The following is a 20,951-nucleotide window of genomic DNA, read 5'->3' on the forward strand; positions in this document are numbered from 1 at the left end:
TCCAAAATAACAAAGTAGCGATTTTATAAATTAGACTTGTGAATAGTTCAGGTATAAATGAGGAAGGTCCAGTGGAATTATAGAGGCTGATGTCTTCAGGCAACTTTACAGAGAAGGGCGGGGGCAGGGGCGGAGTCATGGGCAGAGTCATGGGCGGAGTCATGGGTGGAGTCATGGGCGGAGTCATGGGCAGGCCCAGGAGACTCACAGTGTCATCCTTCTTCATGAGGGAGAACATTCCGGAGAGGATCTGGCCACACATGACGAGGTCCCTCTGCTCCTGCAGGTGAGCCTGGAGGTGGTGCAGCACCACGGGGAGCAGGATACACCTGGACTCTGAAGGAAAGAGGAACAGACAGAGGTGGGAACAGGAACCTCCACATGCCTGCGGACGTCAGGAGGATTTCATGGCCACGCCGAGTTATGTAAGAAAAAAGGGCGACGCTTTACATTAACTGCACCTTCATAATGCTTTTATTAAGTATTCATAAGACATTCATAAACATCATGTATGTATACCTTAACATCCTAACATCCCTTAACAGCTGTAATATGCATTAATAACAAACATTATATAATAACAAACATTATAATTGTATAATCATGTAATGTTTGTTATTAATGTATATTTAAGCTGTTAAGGTATGTTAGGATGTTAAGGTCATGCTGCTTATGAATGTTCTATGAATGCATTATGAAGGTGCACTAAAGCGTTACTGAAAGAGTTAAATTAATCTAAGAAAATGAAGTATAAGGACATTCTCAGGGGATTACCTGGAAAAAGGGGTGTGTGAGCAGACATGGGGGAATATTTTGAAAAAAACAGGGAGTGAACCAGACAGTGAAAGAGAACTAATCTAACGGAGCGCAGAAGACAGCAGCAAGGACAAACAGTCCCACATTAAGCAGGAACTGAAATCATATCTTAAGTTTATGAGTTTTAACGGTTGATTCCCAAAGTGCGGGAGATTTGGCAGCGCTGCGCCGATGCGAAAGCGGACGACAAAAATCGTGACACCACGGGATGGTGCGTGGACGGGATGTGTGAAATACCGACTGAGGGTTTACGGAGAAAGATTAAGGTAGCCAGCTTCAGCTTCTCATAAGCAGCAGTGGGGATAGGTGTCGCTTTTAAAGGAAAATGTCACTAAGATGGTTTCCCCCCCTTAATCCCCTGCAGAACAGCCAGACAAAGCAGCTGGTATTTACTTATCCAAGCTGGGCGGGGGGGAGGCAGCAAAAGCAGGCCAACCATAATCTCTACACCCAGAAATAAAGCGAAGCGGTAGAGTCAGTTTGCACCTCTGCTTCTCAAAGGTATATATATCTATAATGTCGACTCCTGGGTGGCAATTTTTAGCCCCGCGGGAGAAAATTCCCGGAGGAAAGACATGCAAAGACACAGAGAACCGGCAAACTCCATGCACGACAGAGGCAGGGGCAACACTCAAACCCCCAGCCCTGGGGGCATGAGACCAGGCATGGAGCCACCATGCCCCCCGTCGTCCTGTCTGAATGAAGCCAAAAACAAGCGATCTCTCGTTACACCTTAATAAACCGTGTCCCTGAAGACGGCGGCGGTTAATGAATGAAAAACAAACATGGTGGCATTAAAATTCAGCCCGTCGGTCGTTTGTAATTTTAATCAATTAATAAGAGGCTAACTGCGAATCCGCTGACTGCCCCAAATGCAAATCCCCCGCAAAAATGATGTCACATTAACTTTTTAATCGGCCATTTCTGTACAATGGATCCATTTCTTCCTAATTACATTCAATTCATTAAATCAGCTTTAAGGATATGATTCCCATGAAATCCCATCCTGCCCAGTGCATAATTTGCATTTTTTTCTTCATATTCAAAAGCACAATGTAAATTGTTGTTTATGTCTGGTAATAATACACATGCCGGTGTATGACTGTCCCACAGATGGCACGTGACAATTACCCAGTATCGAGTTAATCCCAGTTTAATTATCAGATGTGTATTTAAGCTTGGTCTGTGCTAATCACATTTGTAAACAGGATTTGTGTCATCATCACTTAATGCCTTTAATGGTGTAGTGGGAAGTTAATAACCAAAGTGTCACCGCAAGAAACATTCACGACTCCATCGCTGTACCTGGGTTAGTGTACAGTGAGCTCTCCACAGTCTTGGCAATGCACTGCAGCTTGACGGCCTCCAGGGGGCAGTCAGCATGGGAGATGGCAGGCAGGCTCCCGAGGGTCTCCCGCACGAACCCGGCCACCTCCCGCATGGTGAAGATCTTCAGCAGCTCGCAGTAAACGCAGGGGAACGTCCTGAGGAAGACGGCCTGCGGGGGGGCGTATAGGGAAGGCGGTAACTCAACCACACCCAGTGGCAGGAGAAGCTACAGCCACTCATACCTACTCATGGGACCTGGCGACATCCACTTTTGGGAGAAGCCACACCCACTAAGTGTTATTGGCGACACCCACTCATGAAAGAAGCGATGCCCAATTGCAGGAGAAACAACGCCCATTAATGGTTACTGGCAACGCCACTCACAAAATAAGCAACGCCCACTCATAGGAGAAGCCACGCCCACTCATGGGAGAAGCCATGCCCACTTGTGGGAGAAGCCATGCCCACTCGCCAGAGAGGCGATACCCACTAATGGCTATTGGCAACGCCCACTTTTGGGATAAGCCACACCCACTAAGTGCTATTGGCCACACCCACTCACAGGAGACTAAACCCATGCACACACAATCCATAGCTGGTGTGCTTCTGTGCAGGCAGGATGAACAGAATATTAAAAATCAGCGGGGGGAGAGGCAGCCTGCTCCAGGGCATCTAAAAAGCAAGTGAGAGGGGGGTGATCGCGAGAGATCGGGAGGAATTATAGAGAAGGGTTGCGGGGGGGCTCAACAGACTGCCTTCAGCTGTGTGTCATGGTGATGCTGCTCAAGAGAATTCCGAACGCACGCACCTCCCAATAAGCACCCTGGGGGGGGAGGGGGGGGGGGATTTAGACAGAAAAACAGCCCTGTGACAAACACACCAGCCTGTCCCATCTGCCTGAGAGGCATCTGTGAGGAGGCTGTGAGGAGGCTGGGGGCTGCGAGGGTGCATGGTGCTCTGGGGCCGGGCGGCTCGAAAGCAGTCTGAAGTGAAAATGTGATCAGGGATTCTACGCAGACGATCTCTACAGGCAGCATCAGAAGTATACAAAGGGCATCTATTTTCGGGGGGGATGGGGGATGCCATGTGGCCTGTTGTGTGTCCCCTGTTAGCATGTGACCACAATGCACCCTGTGAACCTCCACCCCTTTCAGATGTAAACAAACAAATGTTGGTCCAGACAATCCATCTTTGCCCCCTCCGCACCCAAATGTGAAAAACAGAGGTGGGGAATGCAAGTTTTTTTTCTTCCCCAAATGGAGGCAACCAGCTCACCAAAACCAGCATCAACTAATTCATCACTCAGGCTCCTACTGCAGTTAATCAGGAATCAGTCTTCTGCAAGTGGCCCCTCAGTCCTCACAGAGCTCCAAGGCCCAACCACCCAGTTAGGAGGTACGACTGGGGACCAGAATTTGCTCCACTCAAAGTCTGCGGGAATGCTGGCCTTTCCTCTGCTCACTGCTTTCCAAATTATTTTCTAAATTATTATTTGGATGCCAACTCGCCTTTTTTAAAGTGTGAATCGGCCGCTAATTAAACACTGTGACGCCTACAGTGAAAGCTGCAGCGAGCCCGAGGACCCCGGCTATGCGCGAAATGCCTCAGGTCGACAAACTCCAAGCGGCTCGGGATCGAAACGTCCACGGCGATACTGACAGTAGCCCCGGGTCGCCCTCTTCACCTGCGTCTGGGTCACAGAGTTGCCGCCTTTACCCTCCTGGGACAGGAAGAAGCGTAGTGACATGAAGAGCTCCCGAATACAGCAGCGAAACTCGTCGTCGTTCTGCCCCCCGGTGGCCAAGGCGAAGAGGCGGCGTGACTGGATGATGTACTTGAAGATGTACTCTGTGGCCTGACCGGGGGGGGGGGGGGGGTACGAGAAGGGGAGGTCAGCGGCGGGACTGGGGCGTTTATGCTCAGGAATGGGAAGAAATTCCTTCTTCCAGGAAATGGAGAAGCGGTGCTTCACTTCTGAGAGGAACATGAACCCCAGTCACCTTTAGGACCTGCTGGATGTGGTCCTGATGCTCCGCGTCCACGATGCGATCCACGTACCACTTCAGCACCTTGATCAGGTCTCTGGGAGTGAAGAACGGCAGAGAATCAGAATCAGGCTTGGACGGAGAATTAATATTCAAAACTCCAAATAACTTTTCATCCCGCATGTTGACTTTTATTAACACGTTCGGTCTCTGGACAAAATCGATCCCGTCCAGGGAGTCAGACTGACGCACGTTCTTCCTGCTTGGGCCCGTACCCCAAACAGCCTGCCATCCCAAACGGTCTGGCACCTCAAATCCGTGTACCCTGAATCGCCCTGCGCATGCGGTGACTCGCGGTGAACAATGCATGCCGGGGGAGGGGGAGGGCACTGTGAAATCAGCATTCATCTCTTCAAGGAAAGTGGGGGGGGGGGGGGGTGTACGAAAAGCAAGGCTTTAAAGTAGCCAAAACAAGACCACACAGCGAGGTTAGACCCAGAGCGTTTACTCCCTGCCAGCGGCCACTGTGAATATCTGACCGGGTGATGAATGTGGAAACATCAGAAATACGACATCGTCATGAACGCTACACTGTGCTGCGGACGAGGGAAGAGACCAAAGCCAGGCAGGCCTGGGGGGGCCGGATGTGTTAGGCTCTTTCTGTGTGTGTGTGTGTGTATGTGTGCGTGTGGGAGGGGGGTGCTGGAGTAGAATGGAAGGCCCATGGTTAGCCCTGGAAAGAGGTCAGTGGACAAAACAACAGACACCATTATTTCACACTTCAGTCTGTTCCACCCCCACTCTGGCACCCCCGGCCTGGTGAGAGGACTGTCAATGATTTGGGCATAATAAACTAGACAATGAGTTACGATAGGGAGGGCACTTTAAAAATGCTTATATAACAACATACAGAGACACACACAGACTGAGCACGCAGACACACACACACAACCTCCCCCACGGGGAGGGAGGGAACTGAGGCCTGGGGAGGATAGGGTTAATTTCTCTCCCCGCTGCCCAAATTTAATCGCCCCCCAGAGCTAGAAGCCGAGGATGGCACATCCCAGGACGCCGGCGTGGGGCCGACGGGGGCTTCACACTCACCTGTATGACAGAGCCCCTGCAAAGTGACTTTCGATGTAGGTGTCCATGACCGGCTTGAAGTGCTGGAACTTGCTGTCCTGCAGCAGGTTAATGATGTGGACCTAGAAGAGAGGGCAGCTCAGCGGGGATGAGGAGCAGCGGCTCAAAGCCGGAGATGCCCGATGGCCCTGGGATGGGCAGGAACCGGACCGCGGGACACTTACCAGGCAGTCAAAAACCTTCAAGCCGTATCGCTGGGAATTTTCATCCAAGATGCCGAAGAGGGTGTCCAGAGTGTCCTGGAGAAACTGTGGGGGATGGACAGAGCAAAGAGCTTTACTTAAGGGATCATGACCCAATATCTCCTCATCAGTAAGGGATCATGACCCAATATCTCCTCATCAGTAAGGGATCATGACCCGATATCTCCTCGCCAGTAAGGGGTCATGACCCGATATCTCCTCATCAGTAAGGGATCATGACCCAATATCTCCTCATCAGTAAGGGATCATGACCCAATATCTCCTCATCAGTAAGGGATCATGACCCAATATCTCCTCATCAGTAAGGGATCATGACCCAATATCTCCTCATCAGTAAGGGATCATGACCCGATATCTCCTCGCCAGTAAGGGGTCATGACCCGATATCTCCTCATCAGTAAGGGATCATGACCCAATATCTCCTCATCAGTAAGGGATCATGACCCAATATCTCCTCATCAGTAAGGGATCATGACCCAATATCTCCTCATCAGTAAGGGATCATGACCCGATATCTCCTCGCCAGTAAGGGGTCATGACCCGAGATCTCCTCATCAGTGCGGGATCATGACCCGAGATCGCCTCGCCAGTAAGGGGTCATGACCCGAGATCTCCTCATCAGTGCGGGATCATGACCCGAGATCTCCTCGTAAGTAAGGGATTATGACCCAAGATCTCCTCATCAGTAAGGGATCATGACCTAAGATCTCCTCGTCAGTAAGGTGTCATGACACGAGATCTCCTCGTCAATAAGGGATCATGACCCGATATCTCCTCGCCAGTAAGGGGTCATGACCCGATATCTCCTCGCCAGTAAGGGATCATGACCCGATATCTCCTCGCCAGTAAGGGGTCATGACCCGATATCTCCTCGCCAGTAAGGGGTCATGACCCGATATCTCCTCGTCAGTAAGGGGTCATGACCTAAGATCTCCTCGTCAGTAAAGGATCATGACCCAAGATCTCCTCGCCAGTAAGGGATCATGACCCGATATCTCCTCGCCAGTAAGGTGTCATGATACGAGATCTCCTCGTCAGTAAGGGATCATGACCCAAGATCTCCTCGTCAGTAAGGGATTATGACCTGATATCTCCTCATCAGTAAGGGATCATGACCCACGATCTCCTCATCAGTAAGGTGTCATGACCCAAGATCTCCTCATCAGTAAGGGATCATGACCCAAGATCTCATCATCAGCAAGAAATCATGATCTGAGATCTCATTATCAGCAAGGAATCATAATCCGAGATCTCCTCATCACTAAGGAATAATGACCTGAGATCTCATCATCAGTAAAGAATCTTGACCTGAGATCCGATTGTTAGCAAAGAATCATGACCCGAGATTTCTGTAAGTAAGTAATCATCAGCTGCGATGTCCTCGTCAGTAAGATGCATCTGAAGCAGGAGAGACCAGACCTGATCTTCTCAGCAGAAACTGATGGTTCTTTCTTTATTGGCTCATCAAATTGCTTTAGCAATGTCCCCACCTCATCTGGTGCATCTGCCATTGAAAAATATTTAACTCGATGCAATAATTTTTACACTTCAGGATGAGCCTCTTTTGTTTGCAACTATTAGTATTGCCATTACTGTTGATGTTCAGCAAAATGCCTTAGTGACAGACAGAAAAGTGACACTTATTTCGACCTCAGCAGTCGGATGGGTCCAGCATGGCCCCACGTTATCGGACACAGAGACGTCCGCCGCCCTCCTCTACCTTGACTATTTCTGAGCCGTCAATCTCCTTCAGCTTGGACAGGCTGTCGCTGATCTTCTCTGGGTGAACTCTCCATTTCAGCAGGTCCAGCATATTCCCTGAAAGCAGGATGACAGATGCAAGGGATTTCATTAGGGAGTTTTATGTGTTTATGTGGGGGAAACACAATGCAATGCAGGGGACAATGGACGCAGGACAACAGGGGCTAATCTGTTTAAGATGAAAAAGCTTTATCTGCCAAAATGAAACAAAACGAGGCCAACTAACACACTGATTCGAAGTCATGCCCCTTCCCTGCCACCCCACTGTCCAAAGAGACGCAGCAAAGCTAATCGCTGTCTCCGTACTGCCTGCGGTGTGTGACTGTGTGCCCTGTGCTGGGCAGGCACTCTCTCCAGGGGCTCTCCCACGCTGCCCGTTACCGAGACCAGGAGAAGTGGCAGGAAGATGGATGTATATTCAACCGACTGCTACACCAACAATTGTGCCAACAAAAGAAACAAGTCATAACCTCATCCGCCCGCCCATAACCAGCTGCATATTTATATATCTGTGTGCTGTTATTTCCGTAAGATCAGTCTTGTCACACATGCATGCCGGTAGATGGAAATTTAGTTGCCTTATGTCAAACCACAACAGAAAGGTTACCACGAAGGTCTGTTTCTCTATGACGGTCTGCTTGACTGACAGACAGCAAGCGTCCCCTCAGTCCCCCATACCCGCCTCGTACGAGGAAGCGGCGTGCATCTTGGCTGGCTAATCTCCGAGTGTCCGTACCATTCTGCGTGAGCTTCGTGGAACACAGGAAAGACGTGATCCAGACAGACTCCTTAATGCCCTTGGCGGCTTGGCTGTTCCCCGGGAGGCTCCCCTTGGAGAAGGGCAGGTGGAGGTACCGGATGCAGTCCTGGAGGTTGGTGTTCTCCTCACACTGTGGGAGGCCGAGAAGAAAAAGACCCAGGGAGGCCCTCAGTGGGAGATCCCAGCCCTCATAGACCCCCCCACCCCACACCTGCCTGATACACTTCCTCAGCCACAGCATCAGCAAACAATATGACACTATTTGCGAGGCTATCTGGCGTTACTAGTGAAGGGGTGCTTCAGTTTTAGGAAGCCATGCTTCGCCAACTTGAAGCGTCTTTGGAAAGGTGGAAGCTCTGTTAATGGCACCAGGAGCTCCGTTCCCATCTCTGCGATTCAGACGGAGCTACGGACACGCCTGACACTCTGCACAGGATAATATTCCGAAAAGTGAACATTCCTGTGAAGACCGTTGCTGCTCCGAAGTACAAGAGCACGATGCTTTGGTAAACTGTCCTACTTCTGAAGAGTACAACTGGGTCACACAAATTTCAGAAAGCTCACTTTTTTCACTGCCACAAAACCAAATTTGCAATGTGTTCATACTTCAGCCAATACTTTTTAGAAATATCAACCAATAACTCATCAATTCTGTTTTAATTTTGCATGTAAAATTACAGCGCCCAAGCGATGTTTGAACACAAGATCATCTGTTCCTCCACATAAGTTATGACACAATGTCATGAAGTAAATCCTGAATGGACAGAATAAAAGAGAAAGTGGATGGAATTGCGACATAAAATAAGTCTTGCATCCAGCAGGTGATGCCCTTGTCTACACCTTAGGGACCCGTGGGCAAGATGGAGATCTAAGCAAGAGTGGCCCTCAGGAGAAGATTGTTAGGACAAATATCACGTTTATTTTATTTTTTTATATTGCTGGAAAAGTCTGGGTTTGCCAGAGGCGTGTAGCCTTACAGCAGGAGAAAGTCAGAAAGGCCTTCCCACCCCCCCATCCACAGTACCCTGAACTGGCACATCTCAGAAGAACGAGTTTCACATGTACTTTCCTGCCCGTAGGCGCCCATTACAGACCGCACCCCTCCACCCCCGGTCCGCCCACCAAGGGAAAAAAAAAAACGTTTAAACTGACAGTTTCATGGTCGTTGTTCATACAAAGGAGAGAGAGAGTATGAAGTGAGCATTTCACAGGGAGAGCCCACACAACTCTCTTTGGGTGGAACCAGCATTTCCAAAGGGTGAAGGGCCCCCCCCAAAATAAATACATGACATCATCGCTTTAACAGGTGCATCAGCAGCCTCTGTCCGAGATCGTGACGAGGCTTCTTCACAGCTCCATGAGAAATCCGGCAACCCCCCCCCCCCCCGGCGAACGAGTGAGACCCAGATTCAAACCATCCTCCCCTGCCTGCCCCGCCCACGGGTTGCTGTGGTTACCTTGTGGACGATGAGCTCGTGAGTGCCGTCGGGCAATGTGAGGCCGTCTTCTTGCATCAGGGGTATGAAGGAGAAGCCAAACAGCTTTTTCTCCGCCTTGTCTTTAGCTGAAAAACACGTGCATTCTGGACTTCTGCTCAGAGAACGGCGCCCTCTGCAGGGAGGGCATGCAACTGTTGCTGAGGTCATTTAATTGGACGACTAAAACATGTTTCAGCTAATCAGTCATCCTGGAATCAGTGTCCATCATTCCAATGTTTTCGGTCTCAGATGTAATAGCAAGGTATAGGCTAGCTGAGGTATGCTTGCATGCATGTATGTATGTAAGCATTGTTAGCTTCACTATTAATACATACCCCTCTAAACCTCCCCCACCCCACCAAAAGATATCTACTGTTGGCATCAAAGGAAAGCCTTTAGCACCCCTCCCCCTCCAAAATCATCAGACCAATACTCTCAAAGGGCCTAAATTTTATCTCTCAGTCAAATATAAATATTCCCACCCCGCCACTGGTACGTCACAGGCCCGAATTAGACAGCTATTAGAGGATGGCACTCCCCCAGGGCCGAGGGAAGCTACCGGCGATCTCTGAAAGGAAACACGGCAGCGCACGTGACCCACACGCGCACACCGGCATGTGGCGAGGGGGGGGCGGGGCTTACTGGAGCAGTGGCGGAACTCGAAGCGAACGTGGGAGCCCCGGAACTTGTCCACGGGCAGTGGCAGCTTAACCTGCTCTGCCCAGCGGGGGCTGTTGTTGTGGTACAGCACAAGGGAGCGGTACTCCTCAGCGCCGGCCTCCCCGGACCCCGCCCACACGGAATTCTGGGAAAGATGGGGAAAGCGTGAGAAGGGCGGCCAAAGAATGAGTGCAGATATGAGCTGCGAACGGGCTGGTAGAGAACATGACAGCTAAAGAAATGAGCATGTGACCAGTAGGTGACAGGTTCAAATCCCATGACCGAAATTGCTTTTGCGGTCTTTAATTAATTGGTATTAACAGCTTATTAAGAAATCTGGCCCTCTTTAGTAAGGATTTGATACCTTACATTGTTAAAACTAAATTTAAATACTTTTAATACTAAGTACCTAAGTACAGAAACAACATATTACATGGCAGAAGATAATCAGGCTAACGGAAAAGGAGACAGGCAGGCAGCAAAGACCTACTAGACAAAATGCAAATCAGCATGCTGCTTTATGTCCTTGTATATGACAGCGCTGGTGTTCCTGATCTGAACAAGAGAGAGTTTTACCTTCAGGACGACTCCGTCCGTATCCAGCACGCACACAGTAATCTCCACATTCCTGGCCACACTCTTCCCCCCCTTCTCAAACTCTCCTCTTTCCAAGGTGACGTACAGGTCATTCCTCATCTCGCCTGTGAGGGAATCAGAAGAGAAATCAGCCACTCGGGGGAGCAGAGCAGGCGGCCCCGGAAACGCTGCCTCCTGGGAAGACCGCATCCATCTCCATTTTCAGGTCACGGCGAAAAACGGTCCGCCGACTCCATTCTGTTACTATTTTTATCCAGGCACGTGCCACTAGTCTGGGTCCCGGGGCAGACCCAGGACACACTGCAGGGATCAGACCTCCTAGATAGCTTGGGAAAGCCGGGGAATCCCCAACAGTGAGATCTGACCCAATCAGCATGCTGCCACCATGACCACAGAAGGAGAAGTGGTTTGAGGATGGATGGATGGATGGATGGATGCTGACACTTATACAGTGTCTTTCCCAATGATGCTTAAGAGCACTTAGAGCAATTATATTACAAGTTGGGTATAAACCCCCCCCTCAGGCAGCGGCAGGGGGAAGCACCCACCTGGCATGATGATGTCAGAGAAGCCCAGCTTCTTGGTGATGGCGATGCCACGGGTGAAGAGCGCCATGTACTCGCGGCGGATCTGCTCCATGTCACCGTGGAGCAGCTGGAGGGAGACGGCCAGCCCTGTTGGGGGAAAACACACCCTCATACTACACTCAGTGCTCTGTGGGGTGGGGGGGACACAGCTCATACCATAGCCAGTGTTCTATGGGGGGGCGGGGCTTGGCAGTGTACTGTGGATCAACAGCACTTGATAATAAAAATAGAAGGATTTTGCTTAATATGTGATGAGTATGGAGACTGCACCATATTACACATATTTACTTCTGTATACCTCATGCTTTCTGGATTTTTCCTGGTCTCATCCTGCCATAGCCCACTGCGAACTGAGCCGTGACCCAGGAAGCCACCGACACCTTCTACCATGACTCTATACATGTGTCTGCATTCTGTTTCTCCCTGTGGCTCAAGGTTTCCATTCCCTTTTTCTCACTCGCATATCACCCCCCTGTGGTTGCCCAGTGACACAGCCTGTTCCCGGGAAGGAAAGCGGAGTGAGCCCTGGCGCTCATCCCAACGAGCCATATCCAAGCTCCTAAAATCCTCAATGGCTTTTCATCGTGCAGCCATGCTGAAATAACAGCGCCCCCTATATCTGGCACAACCCCGCCTCACCCTGTGGCCAAAACCAAGCATTTTCAGCCAGTGAGATCTCCATCGCTATGGACATTTCCAAATGCTAAGAGCCCAGCGGGCAGGACTACGGCTGCGGGGTCCTCTGTCAAACGGCACGCGCACTCCGCCGTTTTCCAGTCGGGTCCAGAATCACACCCTTTTCGTCATCAGGCCCGACACATGAGCAGGAGGTGAACGAGCAGGCAAGACCACGAGGACATCCGAGCAAAGAGCCGCTTGGCCCGTCGCGGCTGGTTCAGGCGACGGCCTGCCCAATAATACGGCCTGTTACGTGGCAGTCTTACTGGGCACGGGGCGATCGGGTCAAGCCAGCCTGGCAGGAAACGGCACACATGGTAGGCACTGGAGTCAGTCCAGCACAGGAACCAGAGTAACGTATGAGGAACATATTGGTATACCTAGCTCAGGATGAGAATTAGAGTAACCATAATGCTAATGCTAATTTACGGGATACATTGAGACAGGAAACGGCAAATCGTCAGTTTTGTTGGGAGGGACGATGGCTTCTAGCCAGAGCCCATGATCCTGTCCGCTCCAGCGTTCCCGTTGTAGCAATTGTGCATTTCCATGTTTGCTGGTACAATGCCTGTACGATAACCACAAGTCCCCATATCAAAGTGACACGGCCTACACGCTCCTGTCTAAACGCACCGCTCTCTGCCCCTGCCTCCGCCCCCACCACAGTCCAGAAACATGCAGTGAGGTAAGCAGCTATCTGCAAACCGCCCACAGTGTGTGAGTGTGCAGCCCCCCCCCCGCCCCGGCCTTGTGCCCGCTGCATTCTGGGATGGGTTCCAGCCTAACCCCATCCCGGTGCAGGATGAGCAGCTCCGGAGTGCGGATGGATGGATATTTATGTACAGGAAGTAGGATGTTGGGTATCTAATGACTCAATCGCTGCCCACAGCCCGAAAAAAGCAGGCCGGACAGGAAAAGCCATCGCCCCCCTAGCTCTGTACACCGGAGGACACTTACATAACGCGGCGAGTCATTATTCCCAAATCTTTGTGCTTCTGCCTTCGCAGACCTGAGAAGGCGTGTTACCAAAGCACCCGTTGCTAGGAGATACACTGACATTTCACTCAAACGTTGGGAAGCCAAATATACTTCTCTGCCATTAAGAGGTTAAGGAGGAGTTCTCTTACTACGGAGATAACAAAAAAAGTTATTTTTAAAGGGAAACAGAGAAGCACGAGTGTACGTGTCGCTTATGAGCTCGACCCGCTCGATCACCCGCTTACGCCGCGTGCGGATTCGTGTTCCTGGGGGCGGGGTTTTCACCGACAGCCGTGGAGGGACACGGGGAGTTCCTCACCAGCATTGGATCCGCTCAGGTTGTACCGGGAGTTCACCTTGCGGATGATGTTCTCGTGGATCTGATACCACTCGGTCTCTGTGTTGCACCTGCAGGAACATGCAGAGGACAGACTGAAGTAGCGCCTCCTACAGTCCACAGGAAAATCACGTTACCGCCCAGCTGGACACTGGCATCGTCAACGAGGATGACAGGAACCATGCATGTCTCCAGGAAAGCTACCCCCGCAGTCCACGAAAGATGCGACTGGCTTTATGGTCTGGTATTCCCCCCACCCGGTCCCGCCCCTGCCCCACTACTCACGTGTAGACTTTGAGCAGGTGGTCATCCTTAATGTCGGCGGTGAGCAGGTCGGCCACGCTGACGACCGCACACCCGAAAGGCCGACGGTACTGCGCACTGCTCACATTCTTCTTCTCTCCGGCCCCCATGCGCCCTACGGAGGGGGGGGGGGGACTCGCACTCAGGCCTACACACAGGGTAGCAGATGGATACTGTCCACCTTCGGGGGTGATGCAGACCAGCTTACCTATCCGTATGATATGGACCACAATATACACATCCTTCCTCAGGTCGCTGGTGCCCAAATCCTTAAAACAAAACAGAACAAAACATGCCGTTCATTTACACAGAGGAGTAACACCAAAATGGCAAAGATGTTCAAAAGTAAGACACTTTATATGTGTCTATATCTACATGGATAGTAGAGCCCAGCACCAAACAGCTTCTTTAGCTCAACAAGTAGGAACACTGCGCTGACAATGTGAAGGTCATGGGTTCAAATCCCAGAAAGTAACCCTTCTCTCCAAACAAATTAAACAGTAAATATTTTTGAGTTTAGAGTGCCACTGATGGCAGTTAATGCCACTACCTTTACATTTCTGGCAAACACTGATTTCCAAAGTGTTGTACAAAAGATGAAAGCTTAAGGAAGGAGACAACGGTCGGCCAGCATTCGGCGCCTTTGGAGGGGTTAATGGCCTTCCTCAAGGGCCGAATGGTGATATGATTACTCAGCTGGCCAAGGGATCTGAACCCATGATCTACGGTGCTGTAGATTTAACTTCCCTCAAGACTTGAGTGAAATAGTATCCACACTGAGGATATAAGTGACAATTATGGCAATGAATCTGCATGAACAGAAGCCGCTGTTCACTTGCTCAGCAGGCAAACCGCGCTTAAACGTGAGAGAGCGCAGGAACGTGAAGCCCGGGCGCTGGGGGCGGAGCTCTTTCCGGCCTGACGGGGATTAGCAGGCACGCGTCTTTCACAATGAGCCCCGAATACTCACCACAAAGAGGGTGCATTGTCTCTCCGTCTTCTCCGGCGATTTAGGAACTCCGTGTTTATTCAGTCGCACAAAGAACCTTTCACTGGGAGAGATAAGAGGACGGGGGGGGGGGGGGGGAGACTTCACACGAGTGTAGGGCAGGAGGCTCGCATGGGTCAGGACCGCCGACGCACACGGACATGCACGGCCCCTCATCCCGCTGCGTCATTCAGCGCGACACCCCCCCCCACATTACAGGGGCGGGCAGGCAGGGGCAACACAACGGCACAATGACTCATAAACGGCACACAGCCCTTACATTATCAACGAGGGGGCTATTCACAAAAAAGCCCCACAAAGAGACACATCTCGGGCATCTCCGGGGCGACCCCCGAACAGAGGGCTTTCATAAAGCCAACAACGGGCATTTTATTTGCTCAAAACATTCCGCAGATTAGGGCTTAAGGAGCAATTTGCCCCTTTATGTGACGTTTAACTGCTATTATATGGACCTGGAGCCTGACAGGGGAGTTCAGGTGGTGAAAATGTGGGGATTTAGTCTGAGATGGAGTCAACACTGGGATAGGAGGAGATCCCACCCCCGGCCGCACCCCCCAGGAGCGGACAGGCCCGAATGGGAAACCACAGACAGGAATGATGGATGGCGAGGGTGCGGAGAAGCAAAAGCTGTCATTACCTCCGGGCTCGGGGGGGTCTGCCTTTGGGAGGGACTGGGACAGCCCTGGGGCCTGGGCGGGGGGGAGGGAAGTGACAGATTGCCAGAAGCCACCAGCACTGTATGTGTGTGTTGGGGGGGGGTTACAGTCCTCCTGTCACATCAAAAATGATATCATGGACTTAAGGGAAGGTCTGATCTAACAGACGATGAGCTAATTCCCAGAGGGCCTTCTTTGTGTTCATGTTGTTGAGTTTATTGTGTGCACGGTGGGTACTGTATGTGGTCTGTTGCAGTTATATGGTTTGTTATATGCTTTTAATGGTACTGTGTAACCTATATTGTATAGTGCCTGTGCATGATGGGTATTATAAATGTATTTCAGTTATATGGCATGTTGTGTTTTGTCTGGTGGCGTGTACCCTGCGTGTTCTATAGCGTCTGTGGACGGTGGGTATTATATATGTATTTCAGTTATATGCTGCATTATGTGCTATGTGTGATGGTATGTACCCTATGTGCTGTGGTAGGTGGCCAGATTCATTACTGCAAAATGCAATAAAAGAGCGCTGCACTCTCTCTCCATAAGCTGTCCCAGAAAGATGCGGCTTTTGGCGGAAGCGGCCCAGCGATGCGGCACAGCCAGCGTGGAGCCGCTCACGTCTGGAGGCCTGAAGCAGCGAGAGCCGCATTCCCCGCATGGCTAATCGCTATGCGCTAATCCAGTTAGACTTCCTCCATGGTGGGCAGGACAAGTGCAGGAATACAGGAAACACTGAAGCATCGGCACTCCTGAGCCCCCCTGCCTGCCCCCGCCCGGCCCAGTGGGACGCCAGCAGAAGCCGGTGCCCAGCCGGCGTGGCGTGATAGCTCCGTGTCAGCTGAGCCGTAATTAACGTGCTGCCGTACAAATCCCGCCTTCAATTAGCAGCCATTGGCTGACACCGACCACATGCGCATGGGCACTAAGCCACCTTGTGCCAATCGCAGCCAATGCCTCATACTGGCAGTGCAGAGGTCTGGATATTAGCCCATAATTACAGGGTTTACGACACAGCATACAACATGTTAGCAGCTTGGTCTGTGCAGAGATCGAATACTGAAAGCCCAGCTCTGATTGCCTGTTGTGGATTTTGAAAGTGCAATCATGATTGGCTGCCATTATATAATGCGAAAGAAGGTCATCATTAAAACAAACACGGATCAGGCTGGGTCAGTTTCAATGCCACAGATCCACATGATGTTGAAACTCTTTGCTTCAATATTCTGCTGTGCAAACAAGGAGCCTTCGGTGTGGAACAAACATTCCCCAGTAGAATCTGAGCCCACTGGCACGAAGCAGCAGAGTTCAGCAAGCTGGACCGGACCGGACCAGACAGAATCCAGAACAGCCACATTAGCCCTCATACCAGCCTTAATGCCTAAACTAGCTGAGATTGCTGTACTACCCAGTCAGCCCAGAGCCGATGCGAGGCTCCATCTTCCCAAGCAGGTCATCCACTTGATTAAGATGTAAAGAAGCCACAGGCAGACTTTAGCCAACAAGTTGGATCCAGGCGTCGGATCCGTGCGCCATGACTGGCTTGCCGATCGCACGACAGCTGCAGGTTCCGACGGCCTGAGAACGAGCAGGTCCGGCACCCAGCTGGTATTGTTCAAACGCAGACAAAAGTCACAGCGACTGATTGGAAAGCGGCCAGCGGCAGCCGAACTGACACTAGTCAGAGCTGGCACGCAGCCACGGCCTCGCAACCGGCGGGGCGCCCTGACAGACGAGCGCATTAAGGGACGCGGGGCCGAGAAGAACGGCCACCGAGACGGAACCAGATACGAGCGGAGACAGATCGCGTCTGCCAGAACGCAAGACAAGCGATGGACATGCAAGATGGTGTTGATTCGCAATTTATAGGCACGAGAGGCAAACGGTTAATAAATAGTATTCGTTGACGCATTTAACTCTAAGGCACGATATCAATTATTCCTATTTCAACATTTTTATATAAATTCATTAAATATTTGACTATAGCAGGTGGAGATCTATCTCCCACATGCAACAGAAGAGTGGAAACTGATTTGCACCGTCGCATATTTCAGGGTCATCCTACGTTATGGGCACCATGCACACCGGTGGTGAAGCCTAACGCCACGTGACACGCGACGCAGGTTTGGCGGGAGGGAGGAGGCGTGCGACGCACACACAAAGGAAGCAGGATCTTCCGGATGCCAGACCAAGACTTAACAGCAGGGGCTGGCTTAATGGAGGCCCCACCCAAAAGAAAAAGAGGTCTGAACTCATGGGTGGAACTAATGAATTCCCTTTCATCTCCAAGTGCCAGCCCCCCCTCCCCCATTCCATCCATAAATTTAACAGGAAATTAACACTAACATCATTCTGGATCCTTTAAATCCTGCCAAAGGCAAAATCCATATATAACTACGACGTATCTGTATATGTATATATGTGCAATATATATATATATATATAATGTATCTATACTGCGGATATGTACATGCATGCAGATAAACATACATACATACACACGTCTAACGTGCAGTATGCATTTACTTTTGATATATAATAATTGGTGAAAACAGGAAAAATTCCAGCACTAAATCATGTAACGGCACTGAAGTTTTGCAGTAGAAACAGATCCTGCAGCACTTGGGCCAGGAAGCATTCTGAAGCATGCGACAGGCATGCGACAGAGCCGAGCGCATTTGGAGTGCTGCGAGTACACTGAGTGGGGTTGCTAAGTAACCAGCCTCGGTTCGGGCTTCTGAAAGCGGCGTTTGCGCAGGACGAGCTGCGTGAAGCCGGTCAAGTCCGCCATGGCAGATTTCTTTGAGAGCGGAATAAACACTCCGGAAATGGGTCTACGGTGCAGCCATCATGCCCGGGGACTTCTCCTGAATTCTTTCACGTGCCAGTACCTTCAAATTCATCCAGCTACACCACATGCCCCTCCAGCTCTTTCGACAACCTGGCCATGACGCCTTCTACATGATGCAATATTTGTCCCGTATTCAGAGGCGGGACCACAAGAGCACAGCTAAAAGCTGATTGGCCCCCACCCTTGTCATTCATCTATTCTAAAACACATCATTGGCCAATGATAAGGTTAGCCCCTCTAATTGCCCCTGACCATTATAATGAGGTCAAATCCATTAAGCAAATATTAAAATGAACATTAAAAATAGCTCTTCCCCAACTCCTCTACCAGCGTTTTGGGGGTTTGCGACAGGGGATGGGCAATGGGTGTACCTGAGTGGCCGGTTCTCCTTGCCGTCGTAGATGGTTAAGAAGACCTCAAGCTCCTCGCCCAGGTTAGAGCTGACAAGGCTCTTTACCTGGGCGAACAGGTGATGTGTGCTCGAGGGGACGGGGGTGTCCTTCTTCCTGTGCCGATGCTCCATCTGTTTGCACAAATAATGTTAACAGTCTAAGCAGACACCATCTAGTGGTGGTGGGGGGGTCTTCTACAGAAAGTGTGCTGGGGGTAATGGGCCGGATCAGAGAAATAAGAATGTGTACATTTCTAACGGCGGCTCAGATGTTTCCCCCAAGCGCCTCTTTTAACAGAAATTAGCTTGATATTTTTTTTATTCCAGAAGTTGCAGGGTGAGACCTGAAGCTTCCAAGCCCACAGTGCGCGGGATCATTGGCGCCGTCAATCAGCCTCAGGTTCAACCCAATGGGCGACCAGCTTGGCGACCAAGAAGGTTAGACGATGAATAATATGCCGACGGTCTCATGCAGCACGGAATTTCTGCACTTCTGGTTAGATTTCACATGCTGTGATTCTGTTCTGTTCTTCATGGTCGACACAAATCCCAAGGACCTCCTGTCGATATTCCTCATCAGGGCAAGAACTCAGACCCCACTACAAAACAAATCCCGAGGTCCAACCGGCCCGGGTTCCAGAGAGTCTCCATCAGGTGATGCTAACGTGAAGCGACACCCGGTGCCTGGTCACGGCGCCGGGCCCTTAACGTGTCCCGTGAGGATCAGGCGTGTGCGACGAGCTCCGCGGCTCTGTGGCTCTGTGCCTTGTCCGTCTTCCCATTCTCGACCTTTCCTGCCTCCCAGTATGCCTGACATCTCACCCCTCCAACTAGGAGCTTTTCTTCTGTGTTCTTGAGAACACAAACCCTGTCCAAGATGCTGGCAAGGGCACGTCAACCTGGGGGGGGGGGGGGTGATCTGGAGGTTTCTGGATGGAGGTCGGTGGTGCTATTGGACAATGACAGCTCATTGTGTACTCTCCCTCCCTCTCTCTCCCTCCTCCACCAGCCTCTGTCACTCTCTCTCTTTTATTCTCTCCATCTTGTTTGGCGCCCAATTATCCGGAGACTCGGAAAGTGCTGGCGTCCTGCTCGGAGCTGACAGGCTCCTCCATCAGCAGAGGAAACAATCCGGACGGCAGAACTCATTCTGTGCTGGATGCAGCTGATTTACCCAGCCGCCCGACTCCCCTTTCGACACGAAAGCGCAGATTAAACGCGGTCAGGTGACCCTTTAAAGAGCTCGCCCGTATCACAGCTAAACCTCGACGACTCCGAACTAACATTTTAATTATCCACGGCTTGTTAGTATGCAAAAAGGAATCACAAGCTAATTATACACACTTTATCTTTCCCTTAGTTCCTAATTACTACCATTTCTTTGTATATACTATTATAATAATAGAGGTACAATATGCTTGCTTCACAATCCCCTATGTTTACTGGAAGGGGATTAAGCGTCTCAGTTTCATAGATGGAAAATGGCTATTTAAGACGAACTAACAGCAAGCCAAGCCTGTCACCATGGCAACGCGGGCCCGGCGTGAGGAAGCGGGGTGGGCAGAAAGCCGGGACGACGCGGGGTGCACCCACCAGCTTGTAGAGCTCCGTGACGCTGATCTCATCCGGGTCCACCATCCCGAACTCTTTCCGGGGCACCAGGTCCAGACCGAGCTGCCTGCCGACAGAGAAAAGGAGCATGTTGGCACAGATTTAGATGTTTAGATTTTTAGGGGTGCTGTAAGGTGGGGCGGGGGGGGGGGGGGGGGTTGGGGGTTAAGACTGTCCTAAAGGCCCCTGATTGACAGGAGCCCTAAAAATTTGCGACATAATTAGACTGGACTGGGTTTGGGGCCCAATATGATAAGGACTCACTCGTTGCCCCAGTCGAGGCGAGCGGTGATGTGCTGCTTGACGTCCCGCATGCGGTCCTGCGTCAGGTGTCCCACCAGCACCTGCCTCCGCAGGTCCAGCACCTCGTTCATCACGTGCCACAGGCGGTGGAAGAGGTCCCCCTCGTTCTTCTGTGCGCAAGAGCAGACACACACACACCATTTAGTAGCTTGCCGCAGAAAATGCAGTCATAGGTGCCACGGACAGCAGGGGGAGCAGTAGTTAAGAAACCGCACTTTTGTCCAAGCTGTTTTAATGAATCCTACTTAATAACTCTCTAGCCTTGATGGAGACACTCAACTTGGACAGCTTCCTTTAACACATAGCTGCATAGGTGTGTCACGGCTAAAAGTTATGAAATTCACCTTGCATATTAATATTGACTCAGGAGATCAGCAACGTAATAATTAAAAAAATATAAAAATGCAAGAGACTGATGATATACCACTGCATAATGTAATGTGAAGATGATTCACTGTCAGCAAAATTAACATACAGTTAATTAGACCATAACCTAATTGCGTTATAATTATTTA

At 50.7% G+C, this 20,951-nt stretch overlaps 1 protein-coding gene across 2 annotated transcripts in view; it reads right to left on the reverse strand.

Annotated features, from left to right (window-relative positions):
• Positions 1-20,951, reverse strand: part of LOC111843085 (dedicator of cytokinesis protein 4) — a 71,421-nt gene that overhangs the window by 22,635 nt on the left and 27,835 nt on the right. For both annotated transcript variants that reach the window (XM_072710076.1, XM_072710075.1), the window contains exons 6-24: positions 20,398-20,546; positions 20,116-20,200; positions 18,503-18,654; positions 14,586-14,667; positions 13,824-13,884; positions 13,598-13,730; positions 13,295-13,383; positions 11,281-11,406; positions 10,712-10,836; positions 10,118-10,280; positions 9,455-9,561; positions 7,974-8,127; positions 7,197-7,294; positions 5,438-5,521; positions 5,235-5,335; positions 4,146-4,227; positions 3,830-4,000; positions 2,122-2,314; positions 209-336 (exon numbers count right to left, since the gene is read on the reverse strand). In XM_072710076.1, coding sequence (XP_072566177.1) covers positions 209-336; positions 2,122-2,314; positions 3,830-4,000; positions 4,146-4,227; positions 5,235-5,335; positions 5,438-5,521; positions 7,197-7,294; positions 7,974-8,127; positions 9,455-9,561; positions 10,118-10,280; positions 10,712-10,836; positions 11,281-11,406; positions 13,295-13,383; positions 13,598-13,730; positions 13,824-13,884; positions 14,586-14,667; positions 18,503-18,654; positions 20,116-20,200; positions 20,398-20,546 — 2,283 coding nt within the window. The remainder of the gene's footprint in view (positions 1-208; positions 337-2,121; positions 2,315-3,829; positions 4,001-4,145; positions 4,228-5,234; positions 5,336-5,437; positions 5,522-7,196; positions 7,295-7,973; positions 8,128-9,454; positions 9,562-10,117; positions 10,281-10,711; positions 10,837-11,280; positions 11,407-13,294; positions 13,384-13,597; positions 13,731-13,823; positions 13,885-14,585; positions 14,668-18,502; positions 18,655-20,115; positions 20,201-20,397; positions 20,547-20,951) is intronic.

This window comes from Paramormyrops kingsleyae, chromosome 3 (assembly GCF_048594095.1).
Source record: "Paramormyrops kingsleyae isolate MSU_618 chromosome 3, PKINGS_0.4, whole genome shotgun sequence".
Taxonomy (NCBI): domain Eukaryota; kingdom Metazoa; phylum Chordata; class Actinopteri; order Osteoglossiformes; family Mormyridae; genus Paramormyrops; species Paramormyrops kingsleyae.